The sequence below is a fragment of the Mustela nivalis genome (genome assembly GCF_964662115.1).
Source record: "Mustela nivalis genome assembly, chromosome: 16".
Lineage (NCBI taxonomy): Eukaryota > Metazoa > Chordata > Mammalia > Carnivora > Mustelidae > Mustela > Mustela nivalis.
Genome location: NC_139035.1, coordinates 41,033,572 through 41,060,103, shown reverse-complemented (window position 1 = coordinate 41,060,103; position 26,532 = coordinate 41,033,572). Strand labels below are relative to the sequence as shown.

General features: G+C 55.9%; 1 protein-coding gene across 6 annotated transcripts; it reads left to right on the top strand.

The window, feature by feature from the left end:
- The first annotated feature begins 1,266 nt into the window (after positions 1-1,266).
- Positions 1,267-20,858, top strand: TMEM9 (transmembrane protein 9). Of its 6 annotated transcripts, none has more exons than XM_082702986.1 (6): positions 1,267-1,342; positions 1,857-1,958; positions 3,063-3,154; positions 8,733-8,841; positions 11,198-11,329; positions 19,804-20,858. In XM_082702986.1, the coding sequence occupies exons 2-6, from the start codon at positions 1,893-1,895 to the stop codon at positions 19,954-19,956; spliced, it is 552 nt and encodes a 183-aa protein (XP_082559112.1). In that variant the 5' UTR covers positions 1,267-1,342; positions 1,857-1,892; the 3' UTR covers positions 19,957-20,858. The 6 variants fall into 6 exon arrangements, with proteins under 6 accessions (XP_082559112.1, XP_082559110.1, XP_082559113.1 ...); XM_082702984.1 differs by having other exon boundaries at positions 1,857-1,967; XM_082702987.1 differs by lacking the exon at positions 1,267-1,342 and adding an exon at positions 1,346-1,428.
- The last annotated feature ends 5,674 nt before the right edge of the window (positions 20,859-26,532 follow it).

The window sequence follows — 26,532 nt, the reverse complement described above, 5'->3', positions numbered from 1 at the left end:
GGTAGGTAATATTAGCCCCATTTTATGCATGTGGAAACCGAAGCTCCCCTAGAAAAGAAGCAAACCACCCACATCTTTACAACTAGGAAGGAGTGGGGAAACCAGGATTCATGCCCTAGTCATTGAGCTCACTGAGCTCTGACTTTGTCACATCATTGTGACTCCTGCCTGCTGTCCAGTGAGGTTTAATTTAATTCTATTCAATTCTGTTTAGCACACTTTTCCTGAGCGCCCATGAAGAGTACGGTGGTCTGCCAGGGGGAATTAAAGAGGTGTGAGACATGAGTAGGAGAAACAAATATAAACCCAACTACGTCCACACAAGGAGCCCACCATAGTCCGCAGTGGCTGAGAGGGATTTAATTCTGCCGGCACCCACCCCATATGCCGGTTCTAGCCCCCAACAGCCGGTGTGGGCCGCTCCCAGGAATCCCCACATAGAAGAGACCTTCTATCCAATCGGTTGTTTTTATAGATAAGGAAACTGAGGCCCAGAAAAGGGCGGTGGCTTTTCCAAGCTCACATAGCTGCTCAGTGGCCAAACCAGGGCCAAAGCCTGGGTGGCCTCATTCCATGTCTGGTACCCTGGACTCGGATGGCTCCTCTGTCCTCACAGCTGGCAAGAAGTTCACATCTGCCCCTCAGCACCCCAGACTTCCCTCCCTCCCTCCCCACCAGCTTCCCACTCCCCACTCCCCATGGTGGCCTTGTATACCTCGCCCCAGTCCTCCAGGTCCAGATAGCACTGGGGGGCAAAGAGACCAGGTAAGTAGCAGCTGAACCCGCTCCTAGCAGGCCCAGCCCACCACCTCACTGCCACCCCTGGTTTCCTTCTCCTCAGGGCGCTAAGTGAGGGGAGAGCAGAGGTGGGGCCTAGTTAAAGTCCTCTGCAGTAAAGATCTGCATCCCTAACTAACATTTCCAAATTGGGAGGGAGGACAAAGCCCTTTACTGGGTTTTTAAGGTTATCGTTTTTATTACTAGCTTATAAAGTGCTTTCTCTTTATAAAACAACACGATGAAACACACTTAGCCCCTCTCCGGTCCCCCGAGTTGTGTAATACGAGAAGCGGCGAAGCACTGCTGTGGGGGTTTTACACGCCACACAAAGGCAAGACCCTTCCTTGTTCCCGTCTGGAAGGTTGACGCTCCCTTTTCTTGTTTGGTCGGGTTTGAGAAATGCCTTCCTTTCCCTTGCGCGGGAGCCTCCGAGCCCAGGCGAAGGTGGGCCTTGTTACCTTGGTGATAGCGAGGTTGGGCTGAGAGGCCGCTCCGGCAGCCAATAGAGGCCGGGAGGGGGCGGGACCAGCTGGATTTTCTGCGGCGGCGGCGGGGCCCGCAGGTTAGCGGACTGGGCGTTGGGGGTGGGGTACGGGGGTCCTGGGAGCACGCGGGGGGGTCCCAGGCCGGCCAGAGACCCCTGATTAGGTGGGCACTGGCCTTGGTGGTCGGATCAGGGCTCCCAGCCTGTACCCCGAAAGTTTTCATCGGGCATTGAGTAGGGAGGAGCTGCTGGGCGAGCGGGCGGGCGGAGGCGGAGATGGCGGAGGGCGGTGGAACGCGCCGCGAGGGTCGGAGCAGGGCCTGGTCCTAGGAACTCCAGGCCCCCGGCGGCCGTGGTCCCGGGAGGAGGCCCCCTCTTCCCGGGCGCTCCAGGGAGGAGCTGAGGTGGACCATGGAGAACCGGAGACTTGGGGAGGGAAGGCAGTATTTGGCCACAGGGTTTTAGGAGGCCCTGGAACGCTGAATCCAGCCCCTCACTCCATTCCTACGTCCCCGCGGGAGGACTCAAGGGCCGAGAGTGCCGCCTGTGGTGTGGCCGCTTTCCCCTTCCCGACTTCCTGTCTCTTATGCAGGTGTCCGGTCTGGCTGGCCTCCCAAGCCTGATCAGCATGAAGCTCCTATGTTTGGTGGCCGTGGTCGGGTGCTTGCTGTTGCCCCCAGCGCAAGCCAACAAGGTGAGGGAGGTGAGCCAGCAGCACCTCGTGCTCGACCACCGTGCCTGAGGACAGGGCCTCCGCCCCCTCATCCCCGGCCCCGAGAGGGGGCTGCTGCTCCATCCCTGTCCCTCAGTCATCAGTGGACCATAGGTTCGGGAGTGTTCTCGCGGGTGCCACACCGCAGGCCTTTGTAAGGGTGGAGTGAGGGGAGAGGGGTGGAGCCCAGAGCACGGGTTCTGCATCAGACCAAACCTAGGTGGGATCCCAGCGAGGGAGTTTGTGTTTGGAGGAATTACCTAAGTTCCCCACACCTTCCTTTGCCCCGGATAAAATCGGGGGTGGTTGTAATGTCTACTGGTGTACTTAAGGAGAACCAAGTAATACAGTTTGTGGAAATGCTCCTTCAGTGTGCAGTCCTACACAGCTGGGAGTTTCGGTTACCCAACCTAAGTGCTGGGGCTCCTGAGAAATTTCCATTCTTTAGGGGTAAATGACCCGGAACTGGCCTTGGGTAGCTCTGTGGAATTTAAAATTCTGAAGGTCACCAAGGTTTTGAGTAAGGTTGAGTCTGAGGGTTTGCTTCCAGCCCCTCTGGGGAATTCCTGATTGGAATGAAAGTATTTGTGGTGGTGTCTTATACCCATTTCAGAGAGGAGGAACTTTCTAAGGGGTTGCTTGGGTATTCCCGTGGAAATGATCCACTTTTTGTGTACCCCTGACCTTTACCTCCCCCAGTCCTAAGCTCCGTAGTTGGAGATGGGATGGTGGTTGGGAAGGGGCTCACCTTTGCTGGACCAAGATGCACACAGCAGGTGTGGGGCCCAGTATAGAGGGCTATCACTTCCCTTGTCACACGCACAACCCCCTGCTCTCAAGCACCCTACTAGGGAATGGCATCCCTAGGCAGCTTTCTGTGAGTCTCATTTGCCACCTGGACAGTTTCTGTCTTGAGGGTCCTATGATATTAGCATCCTTTTTGCAGAAGTCCTTTCTTTATGAACTTGGAGATGGGAGAGGTCAAGAGCATTTACATATGGAACAGGGAACTCAAAGTTGAAAGTCTTGCTAGAACCTGAAGCCAGGGACTCTGCCTACCTGCCTACCATGCACTTTCTCTTCCAGAGCTCTGAAGACATCCGTTGCAAATGCATCTGTCCGCCATACAGAAACATCAGTGGGCACATTTACAACCAGAATGTGTCACAGAAGGACTGGTAAGGCGCCATATAGGCTGGCTCATGGTTGCTACCACTAGTTGAAGTTACAAGTGTTTAGTGGGATTCTTGGATCCCTGGAGGATAAGCTTGCTCCTTCATTCCCACTAGAGCGTACAAGGGACTGTTTTGCCCATGGTCACACAGCCAGTTGGGAACAGGACCCAGGTGTCTTGAATTCTAGCTGAGGGGTTCCTGGTCAGAGAAGTGGATTTTGTTATTTTGCTTTGATTTGGGTGTTTCTTAGAAATGCAAAATGGTAACAGAAATTGGGCAAGGTAGATAGCGTGCCCACATACATAGGACCTTTGGTGTACTTTTGCAAAGCTCTGTTACGTGTGTTATTCTGTACCAGTGTCATTAATGCCTTGTAAGGTAGATGCGATAGATTGGGATAGGTAGTGTTTCCTTTTTATAATTGTAGAGACTAAAACTCAAAGAGGATATTTCAGTTATACTTCTGGAGTCCTGAATTCATTTCTGGATGCTTCCCTTTAAAAAAGGAGAAAAAGAAGCTCAGATTCATTCGGAGAAAAGAGACCAGCTTGGGGAAGGGAAGTTTCAGCACCATATCCTAGAAGGAGTGGTGCAAGGGAGGCTTGAAGAGGAAAGGGCTTGGAGACATCTGGTGGCTGGCAAAGACGAGGAGCAGTGCTGGCATGCTCTGGGAAGTGAGGCACATGGCAGTGGGCATCAGTTATATTCAATGTGGTTTTTTAGTGTAGAATTGGAGCCAGTAGAAACAGCTTCAGGAGTAGCTTCAGGGAAACCGATGTCAGTGTGAGGTGAGGAAGTGTTTCTAATCCAGGCTATTTTAAGAGCTGGGAAGCCCCATCCTTGGAGAGATCTGAGCACAGATGGGGTGATTCTTTGCTAAGGGCACTGTGGAAAGGATTCGCATCACAGAGAGGGGGTGTCCCAGTCAGGTTCCCTGCTTGGTTGTGCGTTAATATCAGGTGGGCTTTGAGGAAATACAGATTCCCCACACCACCTGCTCTCAAGATTTGGGGTTTCGTTGTTTTCTTTCTTCTCAGGTTTATTGAGATCCATTAGACATAGCACTGTAAGTTTAAGGTGTACAACCTGATGGTCTGATGGACATACGTATGGTGACATATTACTACGGTAAGGTTAGTGATTATCTCCATCACCTCCAATAATTACCGCGTGCGTGTGCGCACACGCACATGTGGTGAGAACATTTAAGATCTGCTCTTTTCACTTTCAAGTATATGATACGGTGTTAACTATAGTTTCCCTGCTGTACATTCGATCCTCTCCCCCTACTATTTGAATTCAGGAAATATCAGGGAGCAGGAGTAACATTTTCTTAAAGTTCCTTTGGTGGTTATGGGGTTGGTTAGCACAGCTTTTGGGAAATTGGAACTTCTCCAGTTCTGAGATAGTCAGTGATTTTCTGAGAGGCAGACTGGCTAGACATGTGGACTTGGGATCTGGCCTGCCCGGCTTCAAATCCAGGTTGGCCCCTTGTTCATCGTGTGACAAGTGACTTCTTGTCACAAGAGACAGTGTCACAAGTGACACTGGACTTGCTGTCCAGTGTACCTCAGTTTCCTCATCTGTAAGATGGATGGCAGTATTTTGAGTATTGAGAGAGAGTGTGTGTGTGTGTGTGTGTGTTTGCCTTTGCGCACATGTGCACGCTTATAAATGCCTGTGTCATTAGAACGCTTAGGACAATGTCTGGCACGTAGTAAGTGCTGTATAAATGTTAGCTAATATTAATATATATTATCAGGCCTTGTTAGAGGTCACATAGATACTCATCATAAGACAGCCCAGCCCCAGAAAACTGGAGCTGCTTGCACAGCAGACTGTTTGCGTCTTGTTTCGCCTGTCCTGATGGATTCACAAAGCTCTAAGACGTGAAGTCTTGGAAGGAGCCCCTGTGACCTCCTTGTACGTTGCAGTTATAGCTCAGATGACATGAGTAAATAAATTGAGAGACTGTCTGAGCCCCACAGCAGATAGTAAGGCTGCCTCCCAGAGGCAACAGCAGATTTTAGTAGCCCTGTCTCTGGCCCCAGGGGATAGTATGACCTGCAAACCCAGGCGTGGATGCCCGAGAGAAGGAAGTGCTGTCCAGACCTCTCAGACTAGAGTTTATTTTCTTCTCCTTACAAGTCAGAATTAGGGGATCCCCCAAAGAACAAGTTCACTTAAACTGTCTCCAAGTTCTCTTAAATTGAGAACTTGGGGACAGTTCCGTTAAGGATGGTAGGTGGAAACTGAGGCTAGGCAGGATTCTAGGACCCAGTGACAACATTGGTGACATCCCTGTAGCGGTGGGGTAGGGCTTGACCTTCTGGCATGGGCCAGAAGAGACCAGTCTTCAGGTCTCTGCCACTGTTACTGCTCTGCTTCACCTGGGTCCGTGGCTGGGAGAATATTCGTGCCCTGTGTTGTGGGGAGCGAAGCCAGAACTGTCTGAGCTGCGGGCTTCACAGGTGACCTCATTTACGTTCCCACGTTGCTGGTGTTCTACCGTCTAGTGCTGGGAGTTTATAACCACCCCTGCAGGAGGGCAGAAACCCTAACAGCGATGCTCTGTTGGTGGGTCTGCCCAGGAGAGACCTGGCAGAGGCATCCCAGAGTGGGAGGGAACCAAGTAGGTTAGTTCAGTGTCTTTCTTACTTCTAGAGATCAAACCTTTCTAGAGACAATCCGCGTTGGAAACACAACATGTGAAACAAAATCAGACCTGGCGCCAGGAGAGACCGGTCCCTCAGCCCCTCCGTCCACTGCCTTCTTGCCCAGTGGCTCCTGGGGTACCTAAGGGAACACAGCCTGAAAGGCACTGATGAGTCCAGCCTCTGTTTGTAAAGGAGGAAATGGGGACCCAGAGGGTATAAGTAAATTACTTGCCATCACAGAAGACGTGGCGGAGCAGAGAATTAAACCCAGTGTATCTTTCTCTGTAGACCTCGCCCTTAATGTCCTCTGACCAATCCTTGAATTCTCTCAGTACCACCGGTCCCCCAGAAGGTAAATGAAATTCTTAGAGAGCAAGATCATGTTTAGGGTTTTACCGACTTGCAAGAGGCCAGAGACAGCAGAAAGATGTCAGCTTTCCATTTACTGTTCCCCGAATCCCTTTACAGCCTATTCCAGGATTCCAGTTTGAAGAACCTGGGTTCCCTCCTCCCAGCTGCCGCTACCACCCCACCAGGCTTGCCCTTGGTGGGGAGTGTACTGCAGCACTGGAGTGGCCTTCCAGACCAGAACCCCATGTGGCTCAGAAAGGGAGGCATCTGGTCCTCAGAAGGCTTATAGGGACTTCCTGGAGAACAGAAGGTCCCAGCAGTGATTATCAGTGCTGTACATGAACTTGGCCTTGTCTGTCAGCTCCTCCTGGAGGGGCAGCGTGCAGGTCTAGAAATGGTGCAGTTAGTTACATAGGAGACCCACTCACCAGCAGGGAGTGATGTGGTGAAGTTGTTACCCAGGGGTGGAACTGGAATCATCCGGGGTTTAGAGGAAATCATGGGTGCTACATACTGGATTTTTAAGGGGAACAGAGGCTTTTAGAGGACATCTCATTTTTATTTCCACACCTGATCTTCACATCACTTGTCTTTGATGCTTTTGCCAGCAACGCAGCCCAAGTCTGGAAGGACCCTGGGATAGCTCAGAACAGGCCTGGTTGTTTGCAGAGACTTGAAGGACCTATTATGTGGTGCTGTTAACTGTAGTCACTCGGCTATGCATTCAACCTGCTGACCACAGGTCAAGGCCCCTGTGGGCCCTGTGGGCCACCACCAACTACAGGGGTGTTGCCAGTGTTGTCGCTGGGGCCTAGAATCCTGCCCAGCCTCAGTTTCCACCTACTACCCTTAATGGTACCATCTCCTGGTTCTCCCCATTGACCCTTGCAGGGTTCCTGTCAGAGCTGGAAGGGCCTTAAAGGTCATCTGGTACAACCCCTGCAACCCGGAGAGGAGGACATAAGCGCAGAGCCCCAGACCTGGCTGTCCTTTGCAGTGTGATGCCTGGTTTGCCTCTGCGAACCTCTGAGAGTGTGGTTGACTTCCCCCAGTGGTAATGATCAAGGTTCATTCTTGAGGTCATTTGTTCACTGTGGTCTTAGAACCGTACCTATTGAAACCCACTGATCTGAAGAAGGCCGGGACTGATCGAGAGGCCCAACTAAAGAGCTGAGCACAGGCCCAGGCTCCCTGAGACAGAGTGTCACATGAAGGATGAGCCGAGGATCGGGATTTGGGTCCTGACCTCATTGTGGTGGCAATGCCACTTTGCCCTCTTGAGCTCACTTCCCTCTTTCTAAACGTGGGGCCTGTGATCTCTAGCTCACCTGGGTCGGGAGCACTGTTCGGTAAAGGCGGGCTAAGTGGCTGCGCCCTCAGAACACCCTTGGCAGTAGCTTGCTCACTGGGCCTCCTCCCCGAGCCCTGCTCTGCCAGCTCTGCGCTGGGTGCTAAGGCCTCTGTCCTTAAGGAACTTAGCTTCTCCCCAGGGAGACCGTACAAATACAGGTGGGTTGACAGCACAGTTCGGTCAGTGCTGTGACAGGATGAGCGTGGGGAGCTGGCCGCTGTGGGGAGAGGTCAGATCTCTGGGCTGGAGATCCCTATACGAAGGACGAATAGGGATTCAGAGCCTGGGAAGGGGAGGCGGCAAAGCCGCGGATTCCGGCAGGAGGCAGGAGACGTGTCAAGGAGAGGAGCATGGCTCATTCAGAGAAGAGTCCAGATCAGCAGAGCTGGAGGAGAGCGTGTGGGGCGAGCAGTGGCAGGGATGGTAGGGAGGAGGAGACGCAGCCGTGGGCGCCCCAGGGGCAGCAGCTCAGTGGGCCTCAGCCTAGAGGCCCTGTGGAGGCCTTGACCAGCTTCAGACTTTAAGTGGGGGGTGACGTGACGGGAGTTTCGTTCGCTCACACCGCTCAGCTGCCGGGTGAAGAAGGTGATACGGGCGCAGGCCCGATGAGAGGCGCGAGGGCAGTGGGGAGTCTGGGGCATTGGTCCGAGGACAGAACGATGAGACCTTGAGCTGAGACAGGACAGTGGGAGCCAATAGAGAAGGTGGGTCTTGGGAACTTTTAAGGAGGTAAAATCACGGGCATTTGGTGGCTTCATAGGTGAGGGGAGAACGGAGCGTCAGAGGTGGTTGCTGGTTTGGGTTTGGTCGGCGGAGTGGATGGTCGGGGTACTCTGTGCCGTTGGGGACATAGCCCCGGGAGCTGGGCCGGAGCGATGGAAGGTGATTGGGGAGTGTGAGGCCCCTGGGGGCTGTCTCTGTGGTGCCTGGTGGGCAGCTGGAGAAGGGTGCCAGAGGGTGGTCCTGACTAGGGATTCCAGTCTCCGACTCCACTCGAGGCCTCCCCAGCTCTGACTTGGAGATCTTGGGACTGGGTGAGCCCCCGTGGAGGGGGCAGAGCACACCATGGGACACAAAGGCAGCTGAGGGCGGCAGGTCCGCATGTAAGTGCACTTCTGAGAGCTGGTTCTGGTGGGTTGGTGGGTTGGGAAGGCGATTTTCACCTCCGTCTCCCCTCTAGCTGGTGGGCCTGCTCCCACCACCCCTGTCTGTCTCTTTCCAGCAACTGCCTACACGTGGTGGAGCCCATGCCAGTGCCCGGCCACGACGTGGAGGCCTACTGCCTGCTGTGTGAGTGCAAGTACGAGGAGCGGAGCACCACCACCATCAAGGTAGCCCGGGGCTCGGGGCATGGGCCTGTCCCACTCCCTAGCTGCCCAGCACCCTCAGTCTTTTCCTGTATCCTGGAACGTTCCAGTTGGCTGTGGGTCTGGCTTCTGGACTGGCTTGTCACAGACACAGGGGCCTGCTTCCCACACCTGCTTGGAGCCAGCTCTGTCCTCAGACATCTGTCCAGTGGCTCCTGTTACATGGGGGGCTGGGAACCTGAGAGCGGCGCTTCATGTCACTTTTTTCCTCCTGTTCTTTCCAATTTCCCCCTTCTCTCTTCCATTCATTCAGTAAGCCTCTTTCAGTGCCTTTAAGTTCCAGGCAACATCCCAGATGCCGCTAACAGAGCAGTAAGGCTGCCCTCCCAGAACACCCCATCTAACTGAGCTTCCAGAATGGCCTCAGTCTCCCGAAAAGCCCCTCTGAGAGCTGTGCACCAGGGCATGGTGTCCACGTGGTGGGACCTGGGCAGGAAGGGCTTCAGCCCCGAACCTCATTCTTGCAGGCTATTGGGTGAATTTGGGAGAGAAGCAGTAGACCTGACCACAATAGCGAGTGAGGGTGGGGAGCTTGTCCTTTCCTCTGCCCCTGGGTGGGCTCCAAGAGACCACCACAAATGCTAGTAGAAGCTCATCCACCAGAGCCTCCCCCGGGGTCTCCTAGTCTGGGCTCTAACTCCTGAGCCAGGCCCCGCATACTGATTTCTAACTTGAGCTCTTCCTGGCCAGGATTTCAATTTACTTCTGCCGGTCCTATGGAGAGTTTAAAAATAGCATCCAGAAGGGAATTGAGGAGTTTAACGGCACTGCCTAATCCCTCAGGTTTCTCCTTCTGAGGCTCAGGAAGGGAGGTGGTGCTCCCTGCTATTGTCCTGCCCAGACCAGGGAGCTGGCAGCTCCTTCCCTGTCCTGCGGTCCTCTGTGTTCTTGCCTTTCTGATGGAAAGCACCTGCCTGTCCCCCCCACCTCAGTCTTCACCTCATCTAGCTGTGCAGACTCAACTCCTTTTATCTTCCCTCCTGAGCCAGCCCCTACTGGAGCGTCTTTCTCCTGCTCTGAACATGCTCCAGGGCCCACCCTCTGGGGACCAGATGGCTGAGACTGAATGTTGAGCCAAGTGTCGCCTCTCCCTGTTTGGCAGAAAGGGACTTCCCAATACAGGGACCTCATCAGACACACCTCCTAATCCCCCAGGTTTCCCTCCAGTCCTCCTCCCTACAAGCCCCCACCATCCCCCAGCTTCGGCCTGCTAGAGACTCAGCCTCCCTTCCCCTTGCCCTTCTCGGGGTATTGGCAAGAGGTCTGACCTCGCCTTATTTAAAGAGTTGTGAACACGGAAGCCCCAGTCAGGGAGGAAGCTGGTGTAGTTGACCTTGACCTTTGAGCTGAGCTTTGACCTGAAAGTCCCAGGGTTTTTCTCTTCCTTTTATCGCTCATCACAGTCCCTTTGGGGCCAAGGCTGAAGTCACAGGCCAGTGATGGCCAGGCATTGTGGAAGTAGAGAAAGCATATGAGCCAGAGTTAGTAAATCTGAGTTCAGGTTTAAAAACCTCTACCATTTGCTGACCTTGGGACCTAGGCTCCTGGTTCTCAGGTGAGTAGTGGCCGCCCAATGGGCACTTGGACACGAGCAAAGGTGCTTCTTTGGTCTCAGTAACAGATGTATTCGTGATGCCACTGTAAGGGCTGTGGCACTGAATGTCTTGGAGAGTTCTGTCTTAAGTGCCCAGAGCACCGCTCTGGGAGGCACTGAATTCACCTCACTGAATCTGTCTTTGCTGTGAAATGGAAGTTACTCCAGCTTGTGGGACTCTGCACGTACGTAAGAGGTTTGCCACTCTGCCACTGGCTGTCACCTCCATGCAGGACCGCCAGCCTTTAGGGCACACCTTCTTGCCAGCCTGTCCCCCTCCGCCCATGGGTGTGCCCTCTCAGGACTGGAGCTCCCCACCCCATCCTGCTCTTGGCAGTGGGGAGTGAGCCCCCATGCCCTGGGGCTTGGCCTCAGGACTCTCCCCCAGCGGGTTCTTTCCTGTTCTTACTTTGTGTCCCTTTGCTTTCCCCCCTTCCTTAGAGGTAGCCAGGTAGGCCCCATTTCTGCACTCCCCACCCCAGGAGCATCATGCCTTCCTTCACGATCTATTTTTATGTCCGCTGTTCTTGTGGGGTCCCCTCGGTTTAGAGCAGAGCTGATATATATGTAAAATAGGGCGCCCTGTCCCTTTTTTCTTTGCCTCCAAGCCTGCAGCCTCCAGGCCCTTCCCCAGTGTGGCACTCAAGACAGCCTCTGTCCCTGAATGCTTGTGGCCACCCTGGCCTGGGGTGTTAGTTCACAGGGCAAGCTGGCTCTCTCCCTTAGGTCATCATTGTCATCTACCTGTCAGTGGTGGGGGCCCTCTTGCTCTACATGGCCTTCCTGATGCTGGTGGACCCTCTGATTCGGAAGCCGGATGCGTACACGGAGCAGCTGCACAATGAGGAAGAGAATGAGGTAACCGGGTTTCTGGGTGCTGGGGCCCTGCCAGTCCCTCTGCCCACACACACGGGGGTCCTGGGCTCCAAGCCTATAGGTCCCCAGGGCAGAACCACAGTAGCATCGTGGAGGCCCAGGCGGGGATCCGTGGCCCTCACCGCCCCCATGCTCCAGTTGGCTCTTCTGTTCAGTGTCCTACACGTCACCCAGACTCCAGAGTTTTCCTCAGCAGGGAACGGATGAAGCAGGACGTGGCCCTGCAGTGTTGCTGATGTCTGGCATCAGCCTCCATGTATACGTTGGCAGAGCCCTCTGTCCCTGTCATGCTGCCTTTCCAGGCTGAGGGGAGACGGACCGAGCTGGGCCAGTCACACGTAGACAACCATGTCCTGGGTGCTCAGACGCTGGTGTTGAGTCGGTAGACATGGAGAGAGCAGGTTTGTCCTGTAGGGACTTTGTGGACGTCTGTTGAGTGCCTGCTTGAGGCGGAGCGCAACCTGGGTGCCTTAAGGAAAAGCCGGTCTTTAAGGGCCAACGAGGAGTAAGGTCGACAGCGGTGCTGAGGTGCTTGAGGAATCTGGAGCATTTCGAGGCTAAGGTAGGCATGTAGGAGTAGCGTCCAACAGAGCCGGCCAGATTAGAGCAGATTATTATTGGCCTCTAATGTCAGGCTAAGGAATTTCAGTGCGATTAGATAAAGAAGGTGGGGACCCATTGACTCTAGGCCACCTGCAAATGCCTCAGGTCAAGGTTGCTGGGGGTCAGGCCAGGCCCGGCTAGCAGCCACTGTCATCCTCCTCCATCTGTTCCCATGCTGAGGGGTTACAGGTGCCCTGCACAGGAAGCCCTCGGTGGGACAGAGGAGGGTGGTGGTGAACAGCTCTTGTTGGGAGCGAGAGGCAGTGTGCGTGCACAGCTGGCCCGGCAGGGGTGCGATGAGCAGGCTGTGTACTGAGTCCTCACCCCTTGTGCCCGGAGCTGTCCCCTTGTGGGACCACACAGCCCCCACAGTGGCCTCGGAGCGGAGGTACCCAGAGGCAGGGCAGCCCTTACTGGCCCGCTGCCCTGAGGACGGTCTGTGGGCAGTTGGGGAGAGCACAGAGCAGTCTGTCAGCACCGACCTTAGTGCCTGCCTGCTGCGAGAAGATGCTGGCACAGAGCAGTCTGTCAGCACCGACCTTAGTGCCTGCCTGCTGCGAGAAGATGCTGTGTGTCTCCAGGCTGAGGGTGGAGTGCGCGAACCCGCACACGTACAGCGGGGCTGATAGGGTGATGCCTCTCAGCTACGTCCTGGGAGAATAAGTTGAATCAACTGAGGCATGTTTAGCTTGAAAAAATACCAAACCAAACTCGAGGAGGTTCACGATAGCAGCCTTCCGATGTTGGTGGAAGAGAGCTTAGTCTTACCTCAGTAAAGCCAAGGGTACAAGGACCCACAGTTGGGAGTTAAGAGGGAGATTTAACAAGAGTCTTAGTGACTCCTTCTTAGTGACACAGTTAGCTTAGTGTCACCTAGTGACACAGTTGATGGGTTGGGTGGGTGAGTGTTTGGGGTCACTAGAAATCACCAGGCATCAGCTGAACTCACAGTTTAGACCAGTCAGGCACAGGATTAGAGATGGGAAAGGTCGGGTCTCCCACTGAGAGGGTCCTAGGCTCAGATCTCTGTGTGCAGCCACTGGGTGTCGTGGGTCTGGGCCGGCACAAGCACGAGAACGAGGCTGGTGAGGAGAGAGGCCGGGCCATCACACGGGCTCTGTTGCTTATCCTGGGTGTGTGGCTGGACTGTTCCTGGCCTGCCCCCAGTCTCCTGCTGATGTGAGTCCGGCCCGAGCAGGAGCAGGGAGGATGGGCCTCGCCCCTTGGAGCTGGGGCCTGGGGGGTTGGCACTGGCAGTTGGGTGGTCTGTGTTCAAGAGGAAACCTTGCGTGCCTACCTGGTTATTAACGTGCGGTAATAGCAGCTCTGATGGGGAGGAGCTTCGCTAATAACACTCGGCGATTAGGGGTAAGGTGGTAATTGCAGTCCTGGCCGGGGGAGTAATTGAGAGATGTGGCCCGTGATTACACAGCCCATGCTGCGATTGTTCTGGAATGCATGGCTCTTGGGCATGGCCTTGTTTTGTCTCCTGCCGTCCTGGATGTGGTGCCAGAGGGGAGGGCAGCCTGCTATCTCTGGGTCTGGGCCCAGGCCCCTCTCTCCCAGGAGACTCCGAGGCTTAAGCCAGAGCTGCTTCTATTTGTGTGAGGGGGCACTCAGGGGAGAGGAAGGGTTGGATGTGGCCATCCAGTTCTGAGAGTAGATCTCCAATCCAAGGTGTCCATTCCCTGGGTGCAGACTTTGGCTGAGTAAGGAGGATTGTCCTACCAGGAAGTGCTGTCGGGCCACATATCCTCAGGGCCTGCAGGGGTGGTGGGGGCACCGTAGGCAGCTCAAGCCGAAGCTGGCAAGCCCATGTACCCACTGTGGGGGAGACTCCCGCCCTGGGAGTGGGGGGCGATGACACTCCCTCACCTGCTACCCCGATGCTCTAGAAGGAAATAAAAGGTGTTGAGTTCTGATGCCCTTGACCTGAGGCGCAGCCATCTCTGCACAGATACGTGGTGGATGGGGCAGAGCGCAGCTCCCCGGTACCTGGAGGTGATTAAGGGACCCCCTCGGGGCAGCTGTGAGTGGAGTCTGCCTACCAGCTTAGCACCCTTAGCAAGCGTTCGTCCCAGCACTTGGCCTAGCTCTCCATCCCCTCACGTCATGATTCCGTGCAGGGCCCCCACCTTGGGCATCCCTAAGTCATCCCTCCTGGGGGTTCAGCAGATCCATTTTTCTCCCATGCATGGGGCTTCTCCTCTTCCCGCTGGCCCCTCAACTCCACTATGTGGGTTTACGGAGCTCAGGTCTGCCCTGGGGTGTTGAGGCCCCAAGACAGAGCCCAAGCCAAGTGAATGAGCTGGGACGCGACGGGCAAGATCAGGAGTCCAGCCATGGCCGTCAGGGAGAAAGTGAGGGGCTTGGGAGGCTCTTTACTAGACAAGGACTGGGGACTTCTTCTCTTCCGGTTAGTCTAGGAGGGAAGGCTTCCTGGCAGGGGGGTCTTCCGAGCCAGCTTAGGGAGGGCATAGGGAGAGTGACAGCTCAGCTGCTCTGGGGACACTAGGATCAATAGATCTCATCTCTGCAGAGACCCAGTGGCCCTAGCCTTGTATGGTGGCGGGGGGAAACTCTGGTGACCCACCTGTCTCGGTGCACAAGGGGTAGTGGGGTGGCATGGGGGGCAAGGAGAGCAGGTCCCGAGGCCACCTGGCCAAACAGTGGTAGAGCCAGGGCTGAAGCTGTGTCTTTGGGGTATTAGTGGTCTGCACAGTGTTTCCCTTAAGAAGGAAGCGAGAAGGATGGGGTCTGCCCTGGGGTGTAAGGGATGTAGTGTTCGCTCCAAAAAGAAGAAAGTTGGAATGGGACCTCTCAGGTTCTTTGGAAGTTTGCCCAGGCCTGTGTAGTGTAACTCAGTGACCTTGAGGAGGAAACTGTCCAGGCTTCCTTGCCCCTGCCCCACCCCCTACCCCAAGTCTGGGATCCAATCAGACATGAGATCTGGGGATTGGACCACTTCCCAGGTTTGGGGGCCCTTGGCTCCATTCCCCCAAATCCTGTAGCCAAGAGCTCTCCTGCCCTGGGGCGAGAGGTCTGGAAGAGGAAGGGAGGCCTCCCCCACAGCCCCAGCCCCAGCGCCCAGGAGGGAGATGAAAGCCTGTCGTGTTCCCTTTGAAAGTGCTGGCAGGCCTCAGTGGGCCCTGATTGCTGAGCGCTGCCTCCCCTGGGATTCCGGCAGCATTAGGCTTAATCCCCAGGCTCAGACACCCTTTGAAAGGAGGAAGCAAGCGTGTTTGCTGGGACAAAAACGGCAAACAGAGCTTTTTAGATGTACGGGTTTGGCCCTCTTTGAAGAGCGAGAAATAAGGTTTTCCATGAGGCTCTCGATGTCTCTGCTACTTGGAGCGTGGGCCCCCTGAGCTCTCAGGGGTCCTCAGAGCCCTCAGCTCTCGGGGTTGGGTACGGTTCTCCCCACCACCCCCAGGGTGAGAGGATGTGTGGAGAACCCAAAGAATGGTGGTGGTAACCTGGGGTCGTGATGGAGCCGGGGTGACGAGAAGGCTCAGGGCTTCTGGGACGGCCTCCCTTCCTGTCCAGGGCTGGTCGGGCAGCATCGTGTACCGAGGGCCCTCACCCCGGGAGGCTGGCAGAGAACCCTGAAGGGGACACTGATGGGGACAGTTCTCTGGGGACGGACAGAAGAGTGTGTGATTCAGTAGCCATTTCTAGAGTGTCCGGTGGGAGGCTCCCAGCACCATTGTCAGGAGAGGGCTTTAGAACCACAGCTCTGGGTCCGACTCCGACTCTGCCGTTACTGGCCGTGGTGCATGATCTCTGAGTGTGCCTTTCCCCGTGTGGATTGGCTTTAGTTGCTCTCACTGCACCTCACCGTGAGGATGTGCCGGCCAGCTTGACAGGTGTTTGTTCCTCCTTAACTATGAGAGATTCGGTAGGGTCTGAACACATCAGCAGCGCGGTGGTTACTGGCGGGGAGGCCTGGCACAGCTTGAGCAAAGGCTGGGTGGTGAGGGGCTGCTGTGTGGACCGGGGGCGCTGCGGAGCTGGGGCCGCGGGGGCATCAAGGCCGGGGGTATGTGCTTCAGCCAGAGCAGGGGCCAGGGTGCTGTGCCCACACGGGTTCTATCTGTGGTCGCCGAGTCAGCAAGCAGGATGTCTGCGGGGACATGCATTGTGGGCTGTCTTAGGAGGGTGGCTGGCAGGTGTGGGAGTCAGAGCTCTGCAGCAGAGAAGCAGTGGGGTTTGGCTGCAGCAGGAAGGATTTGGATTAAACTTGGAAAACTGAGGGAGGCCATTGTAGTCCCCTTTCGGGAGGGCTTTGTGCCCGGGCCATTCCGAGCTGTGTGAGCGGGTGAGTGACGGCGCTGCCTGTCCTGCCCCCACTCCCAGGACTGGGGAGGGCTGGGGGAGTGCAGCTCTAAGTGGCCGTTCTTTCCCTCCGTCCCCTTGTCCTCATCCCGGTGCTGGGTGCTGACTTGGAGGCAGTGCTCCTGCATGGGAAGGCCAGCTTTCCTCCGGGCCGTGTTGATGGTGTTCGTCAACTCTGGCCTGTGCACACTAGGATTTGGGGCCTCCCAGGCCCAGAGAGAAAGGTCCCCGATCCCCAGTGCCTTTACCAGCGCTGTGCACTTATTCTGACCTCGTGGAAAGATACTGGCTTGCTTCTTTGTTTTTCCATGTTGGCTCTCTCCTCGGAGCCACCAGCCAAAGAAGCAGCCAGCAGAGTGCTGGGGCGAGAGAACACAGACATGGGTTCCAGCTCCCACTCAGCTGCCACAGCGCCGTGTGACCGGGGCAGCGAGGGGACTCCTCTCCCGTGGCCTCAGCTTCCTTGTCTGCAGACGGGAGTAGTGCCACCCAGTCCCCCCTCGCCTGGGCGTAACCCACGTCAAGTACTTAACAGAGCCCCTGGCACACAGTGACACTTGTCATCACCATGCTATTCTGGTCCCTTTGGGCATCCCTTGACACCCTGTCAGGATCCAGGTGCCTTCCTCCCCTCTGAACGGCCCTCCTGCTGCCCTGTGTTCCCCAGAGCCCCCGCCTCAGAGGGAAGAGGCTCAACGTGGTGCGATTTCTCTCCGGCCTCCAGCTGCCGTTCTGCAGCAGAACAGGCACAGATGAGGCCCCACTCTGGGCTTCTCTAGAACAGACGTGGAAGCTCTAATACCTTTTAATCAGACTATTAGCAATGGAAACACGGAGCCTCTCAGCGGCAGCTTTCCCCCACTTAGGAGCTGTTTGTTAAGACTTTACATGAAGGGGAAACAAATGATGCTGTGGTCATGCGGTGAGTTTCAGCGTGTTCCCTAATGCTCTGCTCTTGGCTTCCCCTGCCTTCCCCTCCTCAAGACGTTCTTTGGAGCTGCAGAGCCGACAAGGAGGAGCTGGGCTGGAGCTGGCCCATCCCTCCCGGCCTGCCTCCCGGGCTCACACCCCGCTGCTCGTGTGACCCGGAGGGACAGGGATGAGAGGTGGGGAGGGAGAGAAGCCCCTTGGGCCCCCGAGGCCAGGACAGCAGGGAAGGGGGCCAGCTGGCCAGCACAGCCAGGTCCCAGTGGGCTCACAGTTTCCCCAGGGGGACTGCAGTGCCTACCTCCCCTCCCCGGGCACCCAGAGGCTTGTCCTTGACCCCCCGTAGCTCCCAGCCGGTGCATCCGAACCAGGAAGGGACAGGATGGACAAGTGGTGCCGGGCCGTGGTCCTTCTTCCAAGGCAGCTTCCTCGAGCAGTGGTCTACTAGCATCTTCCCCTTCCTCGCACCTCGGAGACCCCAGAGCTGGCATGTGGCGGGAGGAGCTGCTGCTGGGAACTGAGCGTGTGCTGTGTGCCGGGTGCCGCGAGACACTCTCCTTGCACGGCCTGCTGGAGACGCAGCCCGGCTGTCCGCATCCCACCGACAGGGAAACAGCTCTGAGAATGAGCTAGCTCGCCCGGGGTCCTGTTCCGGCAGCTGTGAGACCAAGATTCAGAGCCGGGTTTGTTGGATTCCACAGTGTTAGCCCCTGAACTGAAGTGCAGGGAGGAAGAAAACAAAACTTTTCTTGAGCTCCTGCTCCTGCTCCGCGACCACCAGCATCCCGAGAACTTGATGTATATGATTTTATCTAACCTTGTCGTACCCGTCTTCTCATCCTAAACTGTGTTTTCAAAGTACGGGTTGTAAGCCGTTAGGTCGTGAGATCAGTTGTGAGTCATAACCAGCGTTTTTTTAAAAACGAAGAAGAGCAGAGCAGGGAATATCAGAATGCGTCATACTAATGGTCTCGTAAAACTTCTCTATCCTGTGTGCGTGTGTGTGTGTGCACACCCACGGGGTCATTGGGTGCGTGTCATGCCTGCGGACAGTGCAGTCACAAAAGTTTGGAAGGACTGGCTGTATTAAATTGAAGCTTGGAGAAACAATCACTTGTCCAGGGACCCAAAGCTGCCAGGTGGCTAAGGCTATCCTTCTGAGATGGGCCCCCAGGGGGGCTGGGGTGAGCTGGGATCTGAGGCCTGGAGAAGTTGGCCCCTGGGAGCCCAGCCCTAGAACACAGGAGTCCGACTCTGGGCTCAGTGCGCCCCCTGCCTGACGCTGTGGGCACCTGCGTGCTTGGTGTCGCTGGGCTCCTCAGCTCTGCAGGGCCCAGGAAGCCTTCCTCTGTGCCCTGGACCTGGGCCCCAGGGAGGCAGTGTCCCTCACGAGACAGTGACTCAGAGCTCTACGGCAACGGTGAACTATCTCCCAGCCTCACCCCTAGCTGGCCACCTCTGCAAGTGCCAGCTCTCTCTGCCTTCCCTACCTCTGCCTACCTCCCCCCGAATTCTCCCCAGCTTGGCAGCTGCAGGGCGACAGAAGCTGTGCCAGCGCGGGGCATCAGAAGCAGAGTTGCATTTACTGGGCGGCTCTGGGCTTAGAGAGGTGTGCTAATCCCTTAAGAGATGTGTGGCAGGAGATGAGAGGCAGGGAGAGCGAGGGAGGAAATCCCCACGGGGGTGTGGGCCTGGCCCTCAGCTCTAATTCCCCCCAAAGATCAGATTGGGGTCCTGCAGGAAATGCACAGGCTCTGGAGCTTCAGAGGCAGGCAGGTGGTAATTAGGGGAGCCGCTGCTTTTTACAATGGGAGAGGTTCCGAGAGCACAGAAGGGCTTACACAGAAGGAGCTGAGCCACCCTAACCCCTCTCAGAGGAGAGGGGCCAGGGCAGGCTCTGGAATGGGAGTGCTGGGGTTGAGTCCCAACCCTGTCCGACTCCCTGAGTGAGTGACATCCCTTCTTTCAGCTGGGTGAAAGTCAGGGGCAGTCAGCCAGGTGTCCCAGCCACTGGCGGAGCAGGTCCCCTGCAGACTCCTCCGTGGGCCCGTCTTCCCCGCTGGCACGCATGTGCTCCCTACCCAGGGCAGCTGGGCCCAAGCCCCTTGGCCTCCCAGCTGTCCCTGGGCCATGGCTGGCAGGACAGGGGAGTTCTGCACCCTGCTACCTGCTCTGGGGCACACTGGTGCATTTTCTGGAGCCACAAAGGACATCAGGCTTCTGCGCTGACCCAGTGAGGTCCCAGTCCCAACAGTCAGTGTTCCTCCTGAGGGTCAGAGCCAGTGGGGTGCAGCCGGGGACCCAGCTTGAACTACAGCCGTGTGGTAACTGGAGCCCCAGATCATACTCCTCCCAGAGTGTCCCTGTTTCCCAGGGCCTGCCCTGCACATTCTCCAGACACCGAGCCTGCCACTGGCCTGGTGTGTGGGACAAGGCCCTCCGGCAGTGCGAAGCTGGCGAGAAGGTCCAGCCTCCCAGTCTGGGGGCTCAGCCTCTGGGATTGCTCTAAAGACATTTTTTCTGCGTCAGGCTTCCGAGACCCGCCCTGGCTCACAGAGCTGACTCTTCTGTCCTTTTTCTTCCCGCTGCAGGACGCCCGCGCTGCGGTGGCTGCCACTGCCTCCCTGGGGGGCCCTCGCGCCAACACCGTCCTGGAGCGCGTGGAAGGCGCGCAGCAGCGGTGGAAGCTGCAGGTGCAGGAGCAGCGCAAGACAGTCTTCGATCGGCACAAGATGCTCAGCTAGGCGGGCCGCCGAGCTTGGGCCAAGGACCGGAGGCCACGGCCAGCTTCCCACGCTGGACGGAGCCAGAGTTCCCTTCCCCACCCTTTGGTGCTGCCCTTCCCGGGATTTCTCTTTAGAAACCCGTGGCCTTTTTCCTTCTCCTCCCTCTCTTTAGAAAAGGTACAGTCAGCTGGTTGAATCTGGGAAGAGTGCTGGGGTCCCTGATCTCGGCTTTGCCGGCTCCAGTGCTTGGGCCTGAGGGGACGGGGGTGGCAGGCCCGGACGGAGCAGCAACGTGTCAGCTGGCCTCAGGATTGGAACAGTCTGTACTTCCTTACTTTCCCCACTGCTACTTCTCCAGCTCCAAATCTTGGGAATGTCCTTACCCTTTGCCGGATAGAGCTGGGTCCTCAAGAGCTCAGTGTGCGGGAGGAAAGCAGTCAGCGTGTGCTCCGTCTCCGCCATGGGTCTTCTGGCCACCGTCCTCCCGACCCCGATACCTCAGCCCCAGCTCAGCCTGGGTCTAGCCCTCAGGACGGCTCTGATGGGACAGCTGACGCCACTGAGCTGCACTGTCTTCAGGGCACATCCAGACACTTGTCCCCACCCCCCACACACACACACGCTCTTCCACCAACGCACGGCAGTGCCGCTGCGCCTTGCTCCCTGTGGCCTCTGGCCCCTCACGCCCCACCAGGAGGCCGGGCCAGCCCGCATGTCCCCGGGTCTGTGGTTGTTGAGCCAGACAGTTGGTGGGACCATGCGACCAGGAAGTGGAGGCAGTGGCTCTGAACACCACGGCTCCTGTCCTGGGACTGCCACTCCTCTCTGAATTTCATTGTACCAGTGCATGGAGAGAAACGTTTGTCCTTCCGTTGTCTGTAAACCAAGGAAGCCATCATTAAATTGTCTTATTTCTCTCACTTTCTGGATTTTAAGAGATTGAGAGAGCTGGGAGTGTTTCGCAGGTCATCTGCTGTGTCCCAGAGAGGGGACAGAGAACCTGGTTCTTACTAGGTCTGGGCAGAGAAGCAGAGCCTAGACAGTCCTGGGACAATGGAAGGGCCCACAGTGGGCTCCTGCAGAGGCCCAGGGCTCACCAGGATTCCCACTTGCTTGTCGGATGGGGACTGCTCCTCCCAAGCTCGCTCCACTGACCTTGGGGAGCTGCCCTGAGAGCTGACCTGTGTTTCACCATTGTGGGAGATTCCCCCTTAAACTCTGAACAGTGCCTGCTGTCACTGTCTTACAAGCCCAGTAAAAAGGGCTCCCTGCAAAATCCATACATGTTCCCTAATGAGAGCCCATGGCTCTTCAGAGGAGCAGGGCAGCCAGGAAAACAGAACTGCCCTGGAGCAGCAAGCGTGCGCACCATCAGGGTCCCCCCTGCCCCTCCTGGCAGGTGCAGCGCAGGCTGCGTCCAAGACGCCAGCAGAAACCGTGCACCTTGAGGGACCAGGCAGGTGTACCCGAAGTTTCTGCCCTTAGGTTGTGCGAGCAGACGGGTATGGAGAAGCTCCGTGTGTGGGGCCCTGTGCTGGGTTCTTGGTGAGGGGGGTTCCGGGAGAACAATGTGAGGTGGGGATTTTAGTTTGTCAAGATTTGCCCAAGTTTAAAGTCCAGTACAAGTACTAAAGGGGATGGGAGGGGGTGACATGCAGATGGGGCTTCCGGGAAGAGCAGACACTTGGGAGGTGGCCTTGGAAGTAAGCAAGGGACATAGCTGAGAAGGGCCAGAATGACTGTGGGATCCTGAGCAGCGAGTCTGAGCGAGGTTTTTGGGGGGGCTGACAGGAGCTCCATGTGCCCCGGGTGGGACACCAGGCAGAGGAGCCAGCCCTGGTTCCGTTTCCACCCTCTTCGTGTGCCTGGCAGAGACCAGCGCCCGCCAGGGCCACCCTCTGCTCCAGAAGACCAATGGGGTGCGTTGTGATGCTTGCCGAGGGGGCAGCGCGGTTTCAAGAGGCAGACAAAAGTGGGTCTTTTCAAAAGTGGGCAGATGGGTGTGTTAACCTGTGGAGATTAACCAGTCCAGAAGTGGGTATCTGACACTGCTGGGTCCCCGCTAAATGGCACCGCCAAGGCAGACCCCGAGTTCTGCGTGTGTCTGAGTTTTGGTTCAGTCCTGCGGCGGACCCAGCCAGTCCTTGGTGGTTTTAAGGATTTGATAGGAAGCAAGCAGCTGTCACCATGAATAAGCTAAATATTTGAAGATAAATTAATATGAAAAATGAGAATGTTCACTTTCCATAAGAATTCCTGGTAGCCAAATACCTACATATACTTCACTTCACACGCATGAACTTGATTTTTAGACAACTCGTGCAGAGTGGGCCTCCTCTTTCTGTGAATGATGGGAGAACGGGGAGCCCAGCAAAGGAGAGTTTACTGCTTTGCTGGTAACCCAGAACAGAGGTTAGGATCCCTTCTGTTAGGACAGGAAAGATCAGAAGGGACACCCTATCCCATCTCATGCGGTGCGACATGAACGTTAGTGTTGTACTCGGAAATCCTATATCCCCGGACATAGGACCTACCTGGATTGGACCTACCCGGAAGACACTGGGCGGGTTTGGCCCTGGGGACTAGAGCCTTAGAACTGGTCGCCATGCTTTGAAGCTAGCACCTCCTCGTGTGGCTCCAAGGGAGGTGACACGCAGGGAATGGACGGGCCAGCACACTTCCTGGTGGATTTGCCTCCATCTCTCCCTCAGACCCACTCCATCTCGCCTGTACTCTTGTTTCCATGCCCCCACCATACTCATCACCAGCAAAACCCCAGCCGTGGATCCACAGCCCAGCCTGACTGTTCCTCCCTGTAGCTCTGCCCTGCTTTAAGAGAGACTAGAAGTCCGTGGTTTCCACCCCCACCTCCTCTCTACCTTTGGAGGGGTGGCATTAGTCCTTCGGCGGGAGTCCTTTCTCATGACCCACTCCTTCCGGAGGTCACTGGGCCACCTTCCTGTATTTCCCCTTCTCCATACCCCAGGAGATCTTAACCTTCCTTGCTACTTCAAGAAAATCAAGACCAGTAGGTGTGATCTCAACTTCTTCACTCCCCCTGAAAGTTTTTCTTCATACTTATCTTGGCCTCCTCTCCTGTGGTCTTGAGGGTAGTATGTCCTTCCTGCTCAAAGCCAACACACCCATCCCCTTCTTCCTGGGGCCTCTGTCAGCTCTCCAACCTCACCCGATTTCCTGGTCCTTCTCAGCCTATTAACAGGTGTGGGTCTTCTGCTCTTCAAAGAAACTTCCATGGGCTCCACACCCACCTCTGACTACCGTGGAGTCTACTGTCTGTCTCCACGCCCTCCACTTTCCCTTTCGGTCCTTCACCCTGGGCCCTCTGGAGGCCAGGTCATTGATGACTAGTTGCCAAGTCCAGAGGATGTCCTTGGTTCTTCTCTTTCTGCACCCCTCTACTATATTTGATACCATGATCCTTCTTCCTTCATGAATTTCTCACTTGGCTTCTGGGACCTTGCCTCTTTAGTCCGCCTCGCCCCTTCTGACCATCCCTTCACTTCTCCCTAAATATTTGCTATATTCTCAGGCTTCTAATCCCAGCTTACGTGACTCAATGTAATATTTAATGTCGGGGTGCTCTCTCTGAAAGTCTGTTCGCCTTTGTGATTCTCTAGTATTGACTCTAGAATCTGTCTAGCCCAGACCTGAGGCTTGAGCTCCAGGCAAATCTACCTGACTCTCTGCTGGACCCTCCAATGGGTGCGTCAAGCATGTCAAAAGGCGCCATGTCCAAGATTAAGCTTGTCTTTAATTGGCTTTTTACTAGTTATCTGAATCAGTTGTACCCCCACCCACGAACTTGTTCAGACCAGAGACCTAGAGATCATTCAGGTCTTGATTCTTCCCTTTTTCTGTGGTGCTCAAATGCCCAGTCATTCAGAGTCCCCACCAACTTGACCTTCAAGTACATTGACTCTTGAACAGTTTGAACTGCTGTTGGGTCCACCTATATGTGGGTTTTTTACAGCATGGTACCTACTGTAAATGTATTTTCCTTACGATTTTCTTAATACTTTCTCCATCTTTACAGATAAGAATATAGTATATAATACATATAATGTACCAAGTATGTGTTATCGAGTTATCTATGTTACTAGTAAGGCTTCCAGTCAAAGGTAGGCAATTAGCAGCTAAGTTTTGGGGGAGTCGAAAGTTATATGCACATTTTCAACCGTGCAGGGGGCCAGCGCCGGTAACCCCCACATTGCACAAGGGTCAACTATAGTTCAGGAATCTGTCCCCTTCCTCCACCCCCACTGCCACTCCCCAGTTCACACCGTCCTTTCTCTCAGAATCATGCTGCTTCCCTCCCTCAGAACCATAAAGGGCTCCCCCGTCTCCTAAGGCTTGAGGCCACGATCTGCCTGTCCCTTGGCCTTTAGTTCCAAAACAAACTGGTGGAGTTGCCGGGTGGGGCCGTTGGTTGGGAGGAATTGCGGGGCCCTCCACCGACGGGCTCACGTAGGGGGGTGCGGGCCGCAGGGGCCAGGGACACAGCTCATCCTGAGCCCCCTGCGAGGCTCTGCATTTTGGGCGGGAGGCACTGGCAGAAGCTCCCACCACAGGCCCGGGGGGTCTGAGGCCAAAGCAGAGCTTGAAGTGATTGAAGAGCTCGAAGGGGGATGACTAGACCTTTGCTTCCCCAACAATTAATTCCTGAGCATTGGCTTTCCAGGCGCAGGTGCCTCGACCAGGCTCCGGGGAGCCAGCAGGTGGGGTGGTCAGAGTGCAGGCCTTAGAAGCTGGAATGCCGCTGGCTGCTTTGGCCACCCCCTCTCCCCTCTGAGCCAGTCCTGTCCTCTGCAATGACTCCATGGCCCTGGGCCTCGCCCGCGCTACGCGCTCATCAGGAGGTGGCCACCATTCTGAGGGGCTGGACCCTACTTGCCCCCTAAGATCTGGCCTCCACATAAACAAGTGGGCGGTTAAGAGCACGAAATCCGCCACCCGCTGGCGAGGCGACGGAGCACGTTTTAAAGCCTTGCATGCCTTTGTTTCCTCACTGTGAGACGTGGGTCATGACCTCCTTCCTTGGGTTACCGTGAGAAATAACTTGTTAATGTAAAACACTTAAAGGAGCCTCGCACATCAATAAGCACCTGGTATTGACTCTTCTTACTTCATTGTCATTACTAGTACAACATAACCTGCCCACAGGGTCAAGTTCTGTAGATTCAACAGGGAACTCACACTTAGGGTGACAGGGGCCCCTATGGCTAAGAAGCCCTGGTCCCTCAGCTAACCCCATTCTTGAAGTTCTGCTCAGAACTCTCTGGGGTGATTATTTGGTGGCTCCCTTGGCCAGTGACCTCTCTGCTCCCTAGGCACTGAGTCAAGGCCAGAGACAGGCCGACCCTGACTGCCGCGGCTCCTCTGATGGCTGCATCCGGGCAGACACGGAGGGCAAGACTCCAGGCTGGGAGTCCAGAGCCCTGGTCCCACCCTGGCTCTGCTGCTACTTGCTGGGTCACCTCCAACAGCAGGCCTCCTGCCTGAGCATCTCCGGATGGAGTGAGGACACCCAGCCCATTGTCGCCCGAAGGGCGGTTCACGTGAGCAGGGCGATTGTAGGGGTGCCCCGAAGAATACTTTTCATTCTAGTAGTTAAGTAATTATTTTAATGAGCATTAGGGGGGAAAAAACACCATCAGCACATACACTTGTGATTTCAGGGAAACTGGTGCTAAGGACAAGTGAGAAGGGGGAAGCAAGTGCATATGAAGAAAATATTAGCAAAACAGTCCGAATGGCAGAAATTTGGAAGAAGCTAGGTGCCGACGATGCTGGTTTGGGCCCCCTGAAGTGGTCGCTCTCACAAGCACCGTCAGACCTGACATCTGTAAACCACCCAGCCTCCCTAGATTTCAATCTCCCACGGGCTGAAGGTGCAGGGTGGATGCATAGTAAGGGAGCAGCAGGGCCGGGAGAGCTCAGAGCAGGCACCAAGGGAACCCACACCCGAAGCTCTGGACCTGGCCCCCACCAAAGGACACTATAGTACAGTGGTCAGGGCCATAGACACGGGAGCCAGGCCCCCCAGGTCCCAGTCCCCGCGCTGGCTCTTCCGAGCCCTGTGAACTTGGGCAAATTCATCTGTCTTCGTTTCTTCCACCGAGCAGTGGGAATAGTGGCTTATCTCCCGGGGCGCGGAAGGGGTTGGGGTGCGTGTGTGAGCGGAACAGAGCCTGGCAAGAAGTAAGTGCTCTGTGGTGTAGTCTGTAACCATGTAAGGGAAAAGAGTGTCTTCCCCAGCTGCTGAGAGGGGTCCGTGGGGTTCCCCAGTCACTTTGTGCAAGGAAACAGTGTAGAATTCACCTCAGGGGTGAGGGGGACGAGGCAGAGGCCAGAACCCAGGTCCCCTCGCTTCTACCTCGTCTAAGTCAGTAAGCTTTGCCAGAGCTGGGCTCTTGCTTTGCAGAAGGCTAAACCAGCTGACCGTGTGTCTCAGGTAAACCCCGCTGGTCTCTGGGTGCCAGTTTCTGTGGCCTGGGTGGCCTCCAAGGGCCCCCTCCAGCTCTGGCACTAGGCAGTTGTGTGGAACAGCCCTCTGCTGGTCCCCAGCGGACACAC

Bases quoted from the DNA above. Each gene is read 5' to 3' on its own strand.
- TMEM9 (XM_082702984.1), top strand. From the start codon at position 1,893: ATGAAGCTCCTATGTTTGGTGGCCGTGGTCGGGTGCTTGCTGTTGCCC. The intron at 1,968-3,062 runs GTGAGCCAGCAG...TTTCTCTTCCAG, and splicing joins AAGCCAACAAGGTGAGGGAG to AGCTCTGAAGACATCCGTTG. The intron at 8,842-11,197 runs GTAGCCCGGGGC...TCTCTCCCTTAG, and splicing joins GGAGCACCACCACCATCAAG to GTCATCATTGTCATCTACCT.